This window comes from Macrobrachium rosenbergii, chromosome 20 (assembly GCF_040412425.1).
Source record: "Macrobrachium rosenbergii isolate ZJJX-2024 chromosome 20, ASM4041242v1, whole genome shotgun sequence".
Classification (NCBI taxonomy): Eukaryota; Metazoa; Arthropoda; class Malacostraca; order Decapoda; family Palaemonidae; genus Macrobrachium; species Macrobrachium rosenbergii.
The window spans coordinates 24,821,221-24,834,743 of record NC_089760.1 but is presented as its reverse complement, the minus strand read 5'-3'; the positions used below and the strand labels follow the sequence as shown (position 1 = coordinate 24,834,743).

Below are 13,523 nucleotides of genomic sequence, written 5' to 3'. Positions count from 1 at the left end.
AATGAGTTTCTTAACCAAGATTATGTAACAGGAAAGTTTGCAGTTGTTTTGTCATGAAATGAGTTTCTTAACCAAGAAAATGAATGTCAACATTTTATCTTTAGGTTGCTATTCATTGGCATTATAGCAAAACGAACAGTTTCGCACATAGCATAGGCCTATGTTTCGTATACAAAGGCGTGATGGATAATACTACCACACTGGAAGAACTAAGAAGCTTAATTATGAATCAAATATGTGGACCATTTTGACTTGCTTTTTGCATCAACGAAGACAGCGCAGGTCGTGCCTTGAATAAGAATCTTCCCCATCAGTTTATTCTGCGTGTATCGCTAATCCCGCTTTCGCTGGTGCAACAGCCACCAGATGGGAATGTGTGCGGTGTTTTCTAGAATATGAAAATATCTTCTCTGGAATTAGCTACTTGTGGTAGGTTATTGCAATCCCACTGCCTAAAAAGTTTACGTAGGGGTTTCAGGGGCAATTTATAAATAAAAAGTAATTAATTACTTTGCAACTGAGAGGGTACTCAGCGTTGCATTTAGAAACAAATAAATAAAACCTTTCATTTATTAGCATATTGCTTTGTTTCCTCTGATTATCGATAATGATTTATATTAGTCCCCTTTTTTTCTTTCGATTTTCAGGTAATTTGTTTCTAATTTCTACACTTGGAATGCTGGTGTTTGATAGATAAAACACTTCGCAACCAAAAGATGTTTGATAAAATAAGTCGATCTTGGTCTCCTTTGGAATTTTGGTAATTTTTTTTCTCTGAAGGAAAAGTGTCTGAAAACAAATAGAATAAAATGTGTGATGGATCTCTCAAGTGTTAGGAACAACGGTGAAATGTTAATCATGAGAGTAGCCTACACGCCATGTTAATTTCATTGCACTGCTCTCACGGGAATGCACCAAGTCCATCTACTACAACTGTTTCGTAGATCATCAGTTTTTTTTCTTACTTTCTTAACTTCTTAAGCTCACGTTTGCAATCATTCCAGCGTGCATTTTTATAATGGTCTACATATTTGATTCATAATTAGCTTCTTGCAGCGTGACAGTCTTAAATGTCACGCCTATGTATACGAAACATAGGCCTATGTTTTGGGCGAAACTGTTTGTTTATCTGTGATTTACGAACGATGGGGAATTGGGGATTAACGAAGCCCCGTAACCGAAAGCTGAGTGGTTTAACACTCATACCAAAAGAGTAACCAACGAGTGAATATTAAATCTTCTAACTAAATCCCATAATTTCTGAAAACCATAAAGGTCTCAGGACCAATTTATGAATAATAATTAATTTTTAACTTTGATGCAAGAGGTGATGTTGACTTGATGCCTACTAGGTGTTCGTTGTTGCCGCTTTTCAAAAGCCATCCAGCAACTGTTGTCCTTCCCCGGCGACGGAAATTATCAACGAATAAAGAGCAATTTTTTTATTTTGTTGCAAGAGGTGATGCCGTCCTTGATGCCCAATAGGTATTCGTTGTTGCCGCTCTTAAAAGCCAATCAGCAACTGTTGTTCCTCCCCGGCTTCCTCCCAGCAGCAGCCCTTAGCAGCCTCCTATACGCCAAAGAAAACGAGCTCCAGTGTGATGGAAACAGTGGGCGAGTAAGCAACGAATATTTTTACCTCTGCTCAGTGTGACAGCTAACTGGTGGACTTACACGGTGTCGGATCAAGTCACTTTACGAAAACAGTATCTGTGAAAGGAAGTGAGTATCGCATTCTGACGTGAGGATTAAACCCAATTCATGTACACCTGGAAATAAGGGCAATTTAGGTAGTTTGTTTACAATCAAAGCAGATTTTTTGGTGAAGGTGAGCTGCTGCAGCAGCGGCTCCTTCTGCATCTCATCTCCGGGCTCCTATTTTGGTAGGTCTGTCGTTTAGGGTGCTCAGGAAATCAAGGGGACCACTGTCCAAAACTTTATTGAGTAGTAATAAACACGTGAATATATCAGTGGGTTAATGTGTCAGCGACGAAGGCACTCCAGGTTGACCTTTCTTGTTATAATCTCTGCCAACTGTCGGTTCATTGCTAAGGGGTCACAAGGACTGACAGACCTGGCCAAGACCTATTTAATATTTGGCTTAGGGTGATATAAACCTATATCATTGGATTAATTTATTAGGAGAGAAGGTATTCCCGAAACCAAACAGCCCAGGTTGACCTTTCTTGTAAAGGCTTTAGCCCACTGTCGGTTCATTTCTAAGGGGTCAAGGGCGGATGGGCTTAGGCGAAGGCCTATTTATAGTGGTAAGCTTACAGCAAAGGTAAACGGATTAGGGTCGTGTTACTGGTATTATCCTGTAACCCAAGGAAGCTCAGGGCCCAAGCAACCTTGCATAGCCTTCTGTTTTAGGTTTAAGGACTTCTTTCTTGTCTGAGGTTGCTGTCCGGGGAAGCTAATAGGTAATTAGGCTAAGCTGTTGAATTTTTTTTTACATTGCCCTTTTCACATGTATGAAAAAGGATATAAAACTACAAACAAATTTTCAAATGGAAACTTGTAAATGAAAAGCTTTCTCTTACTGTGTGGGGTGTTATGTTAGGCCTAAGTCAAAATTTTATTTCGTGTTTGTTTTGTGTTTGTTAAGAAATTTGCTTTCACATTTGTTTTATGTTTGGTATGATTTTAGCATATTCAGTTAGCCTTTGGAAACCTGCAGTGTTTGTTCCATGTGAATATTTGCACATTTAAATAGCATCCTGCATTAGGCCTATTATAATAGCATAATGTAACAAGTGGACAGCAATGCAGGTGTCTTTTATAGGCTTATTTGCTATATGTAAAAAAATGACAAAAAAAAAAAGGGGGACCAGAAATCAGATTCAGGCTATGAATGATGTTGACAACTTCGTGAAATTAGATTGAATGTTATAGTTGGGTGAATACACACACCTATTTTAAGGTGCACTTGATACAGTATTTATGTTAAGGAAATTTCAGTTTCTGTATATTCATTGGCCTACGTGCATTTAGGGTATACATTGTGAGCTTTAAGTGCTGCACAGTACTGTACAGTATAATTTGAACAACAGACAGTCAGTGTCCCATAATATATCCCCTCCTTTTTTATTCTCTTTGGTAATTCTGGCTGTGTGCATAATGCTTTTATATTTATTTTTATTGTATAGTTTAAAACTTTAGTACATACCTGATCCTGGCTGACGCAGAAGCACATTTCAGTCATAAATCCCCATTACGTGTAAGTTATTTCCAAGGTATAGTGGATTGGATGGTTAATAATAATAAATGAACAACATTCCCTGAATATTTAAATTAATAGATATATCTATATTTAAAAGTAAAAATTTAGGTAAAAGATGTTCTTGAGTGTAAGCCTACCCTCAGTGAAGGAAACCGTACCCATGGAACCATGACTGGAAAGCTGTGGTAGGTAGACTATGGCAGTATGAAAGGTCTGAGAAAATTGGTTACATTGCCACTGCATGACCTAAGGTCATTAAATGTGATGGCCATAAATAGTGGTGCCATTACTCGAATCGGAGAAGCAAAATAGATTTGAGTGGAGGTTTTGCTGAATATCCCCAATTATCCAAGAAATAAACCTGAACATCTGAATAAATATATGTATGTCGTCCTCTTCATATGACCTTAATCCTATGTTTATGTGGGGTTGGCTGCTTGAGTCTTCCTTCTCCACAGAATTCTATTTTGGGTATTTGTATGTTCTACTCTCATTGATTACTTTTCTCTCTCTTTAATGCCATCCCATCTGATTTTCTGCCTACCTCTATTACTTCTACACTCTGCGGCCATATCATAGGCTTACTTATCCAAAGTAACCACATTCCTGTGAATTACTTAGCAACACCACCTCATTTTACTTTCCCAGGCTTTATCTGTTATTTCACAAGCACCTACTTGCTTAAATGAATACTGTACTGGTAAGAGAAATGTCTGAATAATTAAAGTGCTCGAACCTAAGTAAAGTACTGTTTATGATGAATTTTTAACACAATAATGTTTCAAGAAATGTGCTACTTCTTTAGTTATGCCAGAAATTCAGTATTTAAAAATTTCAGGAACTATTGTCCAAGAGTGTAGGGAGTGGAGTCATTTCAATGCCAGTACAGTATATGAAAAAATTTTTATTCATGGTGTATGGAAAAATGTATAATTTTTCTTTACAGAGTGTTAGTACTTTGATGTTTTTAAGCTAATGCATTTATGCCTAATGATTCATAAGGACAAAGTACAGTACCTGTACCATGGTGCACCCAGAATACATTGGCCACTGTTGTATTCACACCATCAATTGCCCAGTTCTTACAGTCTTATGCCAAAAATACCACACATCCATCTGTTATTGAAGCAGTGCAGTATTGGTAGTTATTTTTCACCTTGACCTTCACAGCAAAACTGACCTAAACTTTCTTAACTATGAATGATGAAGTACAGCCAAGCTGAATACAGTTGTTAATTTAACTTTGAAAGACAAGCTAACTCTTAAACAACAAACTAGACCATTAGATAGGAAATATTCGTTGGCTAGTCAGATCTTGTAGTAGATGGACAAGTATAAAATAAGAGCTTTTACCTGTCTGCTTGATGTATTGATGCCATTGTTACTTTTAGCAGGTAATGCCAGCCTCTTTCATTTAGGCTCTGGTAGTTCATTCTGCAGTTTCTAATTTATGTTCTGATTAGGTGTTAAAAAGATATGGAGTGCTATATCAAGGTCTCAAGCAAGTAAAGGTGTATGAAAATGCGAGTTGTGGCATCACATTGTTGCAACTCCTACTGTATTAACCCCTGCAATACGTCATGAATTATGCTGTTGTTATGTAATTGTTGTAGGATAAAATCCTCCCTGAAAATGAAAAGCACTGTAAAATGAAGATGCTTTCTAGATTTTTTCACAGTAATTATAAAATTCAAATATCAGTCAGTGAGAGATTTTGTTTCAATAAACTGCCAGGACTTGGTATTTAGCCATAAATCTGGAGTGAAACCAGATCTATACTGCAGTCCTTTTATGCATGATTTGTAAAAAACAAAATGATTTTCTCTTTGCTGTGTATACAGCATATGATTGTATATCCATCATCTTTGGTGATTTTTATGAGGTTATATTTATTTTAGATTGGCTTTGCTCTTTTCATAAAATCTCATCATACTTTATAAAGATATTTGGAATGGAATAGAATTATATGTTTTTACAAGCAACTATGAAACTATGAACATAGTATTATTATTTGATAAGAGCATTTTTGGAACTATTAATTATTACAGTATATGCTAGTGTATATATACATTTTGTCTGTTGCCATACTTCAACAATTATTTTATTGTTTGGAGTTACCACTTTAGTTATGTCATTTTTTTTTTTTTTTCAGGGACCTTGTGGTATGCTTGACTTACTGTGGACAACAGGATGGCAGCAGCTAAGACAAAATCTCGTAATATATTGGGAAAGCTAAGCTTTGGCATTGTTACTGGTTTAGAAAATGCATTTCATACATATGGAGCAGCCATATCTAAAAGGCCGTTTGCCTTTATTATTGCCTGCTTGGCATTGACTGGATTGTGTTCAATAGGTCTGATTAATTTTACGGTAGAGGAGCGTCCATTCAAGCTATGGATTCCACAAGATTCAGATTTTATGAGGGTAATGGCCTGGCAGAAAGAAAACTTTCCAGCAGAGTACAGATTGCATGTTGCTATTTATGAGGCAGATAATGTTCTGGACAAAAGTGTTATTTTAGAAATGCTGCGAATCCATGAGGCAGTTGCCAATGCTTCTACGCCAGCAGCTTCATGGAGTGATGTGTGCGCCAAGATGCCAACGATAACAAACAACTATTTTAGTCGCAGAAGGAGGAGTGTGTCTCAAGAAATTGCTTCAGGGTTTTACTCTGAGCCAGTTGCAGTTCCCAGAGCAAAGCGACAAAATGAAGAGACCGACTGGAGTACTGTGCTGGACAGAGAAACTTATTGTGGCTTTTATGACAAAATTGATCAAGAATGTATGGAGCATAGTATTTTAGAACTATGGGGTTATGATAGGACTTACATTGAAGACCTGACACCTGAGGAAATCATTAATGATGTTAACTTGGAAGAAAAAAGTGCTGTTTTTGGTTTTCCAACAAATTTCACCGAGTTTTTGGGAGACATTGTACGGGATGATAAGGGAAGAATTATTAAAGCTGGTGCTTCAAGACAGATGTGGATAACACACATTAATCTTACAGCCATTGATGCTGGTGAGTTTGTTGATGACACAGGAACTGGCATGGAGGTAGATAAAGTCAGCTTTGATTGGGAAAAGGAGCTTATCAAGGCGGTTTTGGATGAAAAAGAGCGACCCAAGGGTATAAATCTTTTTTTGATGGCATCCTCCAGTTTTGGAATGATAAGTCAAGCAACTATTATGGGGGATGTTCAGTACCTTGCATTAGGTTTCGGTGTCATGTTCATGTATGTCCAAGTCATGCTTGGAAAGTTCAATCTAGTCGAGCAGCGACCTGTATTGTCTCTGATGGGCTTATCGTGTGTTGGAATGTCTATTTTCACTTCATATGGAATATGTTCAGCATTTGGAGTTCCATTTGGTCCTGTGAACAATATTTTACCATTTTTACTCCTTGGACTTGGCATTGATGATATGTTTGTAATAATGCAAGCATGGAGTAATCTCAGTCCATCAGAGAAAAAGGAGAAGTTGGGTGAACGTATTGGACTTGCTCTCAAACATGCAGGTGTATCAATCACTGTGACATCAGTCACAGATTTTGCAGCCTTTGCCATAGGAAGTGGTACTGTTCTACCAGCCCTGCGATCCTTTTGTCTCTATGCTGCTGTAGGAATTGCAGCTGTTTATGCATTCCAGGCAACATTCTTTGTTGCTTGGTTTGCTCTTGATCAGCAGCGTTTAGAAGATAAACGCCATGGTTTTGTATGGTTCTGGAAACCCAAGAATTGGACTCCCAACCAATGTAGTCAAAAGGATTTGTGTCAAACATTTTTCCATGATGTATATGCAAAATATCTCTTTAAATTGCCCTCAAAAATCACTGTAATCCTTATAACAATAGGTATTTTAGCAGTATCAGGATGGGGCTTGAGCAATTTGAGGCAAGAATTTAATCCAATATGGTTTTTGCCACAGAGTTCATACTTGTTCAAATTTTTCATGAAGCAAGAACAGTATTACCCTACTGCGGGAGAAATGGGGACAATCTATTTTGGAAGGATGAATTACTTTGAGGAGATGCCCAAAATTGAGGAGCTTGTAAATCGCCTGGAAGCAAGCGATACCATTAGTGAGGTCGATAGCTGGTTTGCGAAATACAAGGCTTACTGGGAAAAGCAGGCGATTCAGGTTCCTGAACCTGATGAGAATGAAGAAGAATTTTTGGATAAACTCAGCATATTCTTACACTCCCCAAGTGGGTCAAAACATCGCATCAGAAACTTCAGGTTTGATGGAATTATAAATTGTACTGATCCTGCTCCCCCCATTTTGGCTTCCAGTATAGAATACAGACATCGACCATTTTCTGGAGCAAGAGAGCAGATTGAGGCAATGGATAACCTTAAAGCACTAATAAAGGAAATTGGTTTTGCTGGGGAAGTTAATGCTTGGGCAAGAATATATAGTGGATGGGAAACTGATAAGATCATTGAGAAAGAATTGTATACAAATATGGGACTGGCTATGTTGGTTGTGTTTCTAGTGACTCTTGTGCTTATTGCAAATTTGTACATGAGTTTAATGGTTCTGCTTTGCGTTGTCATGACTCTTGTTGACGTAGGGGCACTGATGCATTGGTGGGGTCTTACTATTGACACTGTGTCCTGCATAGACATTGTTCTTGCTATTGGGTTGTGTGTAGATTATGCTGCCCACATTGGTCATACATTCATGAAAAAAGAAGGTTCAAGAGATGACCGTGCAAGACTGACAGTTGCAACCATTGGTCCGGCTGTATTAAATGGTGGATTCAGCACTTTCCTGGCCTTCATCTTCCTGGCTAATTCTGACTCCCATGTCTTCATCACTTTCTTCAAGGTGAGCACTGTTTTATGTGTAATATAACATTACAGTGTAAGTAAAAAATTCATTAATGGTGTAAATAACAAAGAAAAACTATGGTAGTTCTGTGTTTCAGAATATTTGCAGTGGTTTATATGAACTGTTGGACAAATTTTGCATGATTCCTAAGAGTTTCCTATACAGTACAGTAATTATGAATGTGAGTAGGAAATTTGGGAATGAGTGTATCATTACAAAGTGTATGATTGATTTCCAGATGCAGTATTTTGTTTCTTCCCATATGAATTTGGCTTCTGGTACCTAGTACCTGTCTTTTGTTCTTTCATCTGTAGTGTTCCTAAGTCAGCACTAGATACCTTGATAATCATACCTTAATTTAAACTTACAATAATGTTTGCTTCTGACACTGCATAGTAACACGACTAGTGAATACTAACCATTCTGCAAGCACTTCGTGTTATGATATAGGTGTAGTGCATTGTAGGAAGATCTCACATTTCATTTTAAATTTTGTAGAATATGAATAAGCATTTTTTGCATTTCAGAAAGATTTACCATTTATATTTTTTTATATGAAGCTAATAAGTATCTTAATGTATGAGCAATACTTTACTGTGCATCCATAGTTGAAAGAACATAAAAATAAGGAATATATTTTAATAAATTTAATGAATATTTTATGAATAATATGCATCTTGTAATATGCTGACCCATGTTTTCATCCATTATTTTCCTTTGCAGGTTTTCTTTGGTGTAGTCTTGTATGGCTTGTTCCATGGGCTTGTTTTCCTGCCTGTGCTCCTTTCGATGGTTGGCCCAGCATCTTATTCAAGCATTGTAGCTTCTCCCACGAGGGAAAGAGAAGAGATGGATCATAATACTCAGGCTCCAGGTTCTGATGTAGAAGGGAAAGTTGCTCTCAGAAGCCCTGATGAAAAGATGGCTTCTGCAGAGCCAACAGAAACGGATAGTCTGACCCCTGTCAAAAATGTTGATGCAAATGGCTGCATGGAAAATGGTAAGAGTAAATTAAAAGGAGCCAACTTAAATAGTATTAGTGATAATGAAGGATCTGAAACAGTAGCAGTTTTATTAGATCCCGTTAATGAAAAAAGTAATGAGAATACCAAGTTGTAGTGTTTCATATTTGTTCCTGTGGGAATAAACCATGCCCTTGTGTTTAGGAGTACTCCTCAGTGTGAGCCAAAATCAGTCACGTACTTGCCAGTCAATTGAGAGACCATCCTCCTGCCTAGAGAGCGAGTCACCTACGTGGAAGGTGATGGTTTGTATTTCCATTGGAAATTAAACATTTTTAAAGTAATACAAACCAGAGCCTTTTATCACATGCCTGCTTAGTGCCTAAATCCAAAGGAAAAAGTGCGTGGTGACTTCTGGTGAGCAGGGATTTACCCCCTGCTCGCCTACCCACCAACAGTTAAGTATATCTTAGTTTTACCAGACCACTGAGCTGATTAACAGCTCTCCTAGGGCTGGCCCGAAGGATTAGACTTATTTTACGTGGCTAAGAACCAATTGGTTACTTACCAACGGGACCTACAGCTTATTGTGGAATCCGAACCACATTATAGCGAGGAATGAATTTCTATCACCAGAAATAAATTCCTTCTTACCAAGTTTCAGTGAATGATTCCAGGTCGTGCTGATGAATGCTCCTACATGAAAGGCTTTGGTTTATATGCCTGGGAAGAATACAAATTACTGTACCTTCAAAATTTGTGATTTCTCCATCGGTTGCTTGTAGTTTATAAACATTTGCTCGTAATCTCATTTTCTCTCTGTACATAGTTATTCCATCATTTTATATAGAATTTGTTACTTAATTGAAATCTTTTAGCCAAAGAATTTTTCTAAGCCTAATACTTCGTTTCTGGATTGAAGGTCTTTCCTGCATAGCATAACTGAATTATTGTTTTTTCATGTACAGTATTGTATATGCATGTTAATAAATATTGTATCAGGGAGGCTTTATTTATTAATTTAATTAGGCTTAATACTTCTTTATATATTGTTCACAAATATTTCAGTAAAAGGACAGACTACTAAGCTTCCATTAAAACTTAGTAAAAGTTTTGGGGTTTGTCAGGGGTACAGAAGGAAAAAAAGTTTTCCGTCAATTTTTTATTGTACTTAGTTATGTAGACAATATCTCATTTCTCAAACCAGGAGTACCTTTCTTTAGTTAGACAGTACTGTAGAACCTCAGCCTTTCCCCGGTAAAACTTTATATCATCATCTCATACAGATTTTTCATAAGAAATATCTGTCCACTTTCAAGAATCTCATTTCATACCATTTCCCATAGACAACAATTTCCTCAAGGTCTCATTTTAAAATGTTTTGAATTTTTGGCACAATGTGCAATGATTTAAGTGTTGTATGGATGTTAGTAGTACTAGCTTACATAGTTGTAGATGTAAAAAAGACTACCAGGTTTTGGTTTCTCTCTCTCTCTCTCTCTCTCTCTCTCTCTCTCTCTCTCTCTCTCTCTCTCTCTCTCTCTCTCTCTCTCTCTCCTATATGTCTGTAGAATGGTTTCTTTGGTACTTTGTTATGTGTTTAACAATCATTTTATTGGCTGATACTTCATTTTCTTGGTGCTGTAAGTAAGATAGAGGAAGAGATTAGCATGTTGTTACAAAATTAGTAAATACATACTTCCCTATTTTTATGTGACATTGGTTGGGACTATTGATAATTCAGTAGAGTTTAAGTAGTATAATAAGTTGGGGTAATACATCATTTGTTATTGAATGACTTATTATTCGTTTGTTTTGCGCTTTGTGCCAGCAAAAGGGTAACTTTTGGCACATGAATGCTACAGGACTTATCATGTTCACATTACATATTTTGAAAAGAATTATATAGTCAAATTGTAAGGTGCTCTAGCTGTGTATTTCTTTGTAACCAGTATCATGATTAAAGTAATTACCTGGCTCTTCAGTATATAAATCTTTTATGGTCAACAAGTAACTTTTTAAATACTGGAACCCCTCAACTCATCAGATGCTTTGGGGTTGTAACCCTACTATCAGGAAACAAAACACTTTTGTATAGCGTACACTTGAACATTTCCAGTATATATCCACAGCTAACAGTTATTACTCTTATTTTAAAACCTACACTAACCTTTACATATTTCACTCACCATTCAGTTTAAACGATTTATCAAAAAATTCATCACATCTAAAAGAGTAGCTTAACTAAAAATCATCTTGATGAAACAGTGGATAAGTAAAGAAGTCTAGTTGAGGTGTTGCTGCACTGTAGTAATTGTATTCCTTTTTTGGTTCTTCACTCTGCATTAGTTATTAGTAAATTCATTAAGACAGAGAGAAAAGTTCTTGTCAATATTTGCAAAAGTGTCCATTCTGCTGACGAATGTGGCGTTCTTGTTGATAGTTTTTGCTTGATTATTAGACACGCACTAATTTGGGTTGTACATGATTAATGTAAATTTCAGTTTCAATTTAGACTTTTGGTACAGTTTTACAGTAGTATGTAAAAGTGAGAATATTTAGTTAAGGCTGTCTTCTGCCTTTGATATTGCAGCCATTGCTCATAGGGTCGTTTGGACGTACAGCAATTCTGTTGTTAGAATTTTTCTTTGTTTTCTGAAATGTTTGGTGCTATTATTATTGGCATAGGTATAATTTTCTTATGGAGTATACTTCCAAATGTATTCTTACATTTTCAATTAGTTTTGAATGGCTTATATGGAATGTTGTTACTGCATTTAAAAATGTAGGTAGAGTAAAAATGTTCTTGCCTGAATTCATTTAAATTTTTGTATCGTACAAGAGTATAATTTATATTACTAGTCATGTACTTAGCAAAGGAGCATCAACACATGGTTGATGATGTTTTAATGGAAGTTATTTCCATCTGTAACCTTTTTGACTGAATATGTACAAAACATTTATGATGTATGTTTATAATGTTGCATGGTTTATAGGGACTTTTTGTCTATCCTGATCACTGTATTTTAGTAATTTTTGGTGCTATAAATGGTGTGTGTGTGTGTGTGTATGTGTGGTCATCCAGATTTCTTTAGGAAACAGTATCTTTTAAATATAGATTATATTGTGTAGTATTTTTAGTTGTGAGGTTTTTCTGTATTTTGAATTGTATACAATATCAATTAAAAATTATTTCATACAATTTTTGTTTGGTATGACTTAGCATGCAAGTTGTTTGCGCCACTCCTTATTAAGTTTTCATATCCATTGTAGTTTGAGTTGGAAAAGTAGTATTTGTTATCTTTTCTCTTTTCCTTTTAGAAATTTATTAAGTTGTATATGAAGAACATTATGTTGTACAGAGACATTAGGTGCTGTCAAGGCTATCCTTGGTAAAATGCTGAGTCTTATGACAGAAAACTATTCATCTATACTAACCCATCAGTCATAATTAGCTCACGTTCATGGTCTTGAATGTCACCAGACTCAGCAGGCATTTTACTGGATATAGAGAGCAATAGTCTGTGCATACTCTTATCTGGATACATAGGTAAGTATCAACCACCTCCCTCACAGTTCTTGTAATCTGGATGTAAGGTAATGAGAACAAGAGCTTGGAGATAGGAACTCAGATCATGTGGTATGAAAATGTAGTTTGTTTCATAGTAATCCCATTACTCATAATTAGCCCAGATTGCAATTTAAGTGGAAGACTGAATTGCTTAGTGCCCCAGGTTGTTTGCAAGTGTTTAGAAGATCCAGAAGAGTGCTTGGAAACTTTGCAGGGGAGATGTCATGACTCTGTTAAGGATACTCATAGAAGTGAAAAACCTGAGGTCCATTTTCTTGTAAGTTTTTGGTTTATCAGAAAGCTCAAGTTACCATTCATGTCAAGACTTAGATGGATGTCACCCTGGAAGACTACATCTCTTAAATGACATGCATTAAAGGTTGGAATGTGAAGGTGAAAAAGAAATGGATAAAGACTCCAAACGTCTTGCCCCAAAGGTAATTCAGCCTTATGAAAGTCAGATGTTTTGAATTAGTGGTCTGGTAAGACTGCCTAATAATGATAGTGCCCAAAGTTAAAATTTGGCTTACCATGACTACTAACCCTAATAAGTATAAGTTTAACCGTATGTGCTAGCATTTCTCATTCAGAATTATAGATGCATCCATATTGTTTAAAAAGAACAAAAGTTGAGTATTGTAGGCCAAAATCTAATGCTCTGTTACTTTCCCCTGGCTCTCCTTGCTCCTGTCTTCCAGACTTTGCATTAGTTGACAAAAATTATTCGTTGATATTTGCTCCTGCTGACTTATAAAGATGAATAGTCTGGAGTTGTCACTTGTAAGGTCCTCAGCTCTCTGCAGGTAGTGATGAAAGGCTTCCAATGGTGAAAGCAGATCATCATTCTTGTTGCATGAAACTGAGGACAGAAAAGGAATGAGGAAAGTAGTTTATAGTCGTGACCGCTGCTGGTATTTATGTGATTTTTGGCCAC

The 13,523-nt window shown here is 36.5% G+C and overlaps 1 protein-coding gene across 4 annotated transcripts in view; it reads left to right on the top strand.

Moving 5' to 3' along the window:
• Positions 1 to 903: 903 nt before the first annotated feature.
• The window catches only part of LOC136849155 (patched domain-containing protein 3-like), a 38,829-nt gene continuing 26,209 nt past the window's right edge, over positions 904 to 13,523 (top strand). For 3 of the 4 annotated variants that reach the window (XR_010856247.1, XM_067122234.1, XM_067122233.1), the window contains exons 1-3: positions 1,161 to 1,722; positions 5,376 to 8,053; positions 8,780 to 9,056. Coding sequence is in view for 3 of the 4 variants with exons in the window: in XM_067122234.1 (XP_066978335.1) it covers positions 5,414 to 8,053; positions 8,780 to 9,056 (2,917 nt within the window). In the remaining variant the exon portion in view is untranslated. Of the gene's footprint in view, positions 1,723 to 5,375; positions 8,054 to 8,779; positions 12,221 to 13,523 lie in introns of those variants that run through there. The other variant, XM_067122236.1, reaches the window with a different exon arrangement.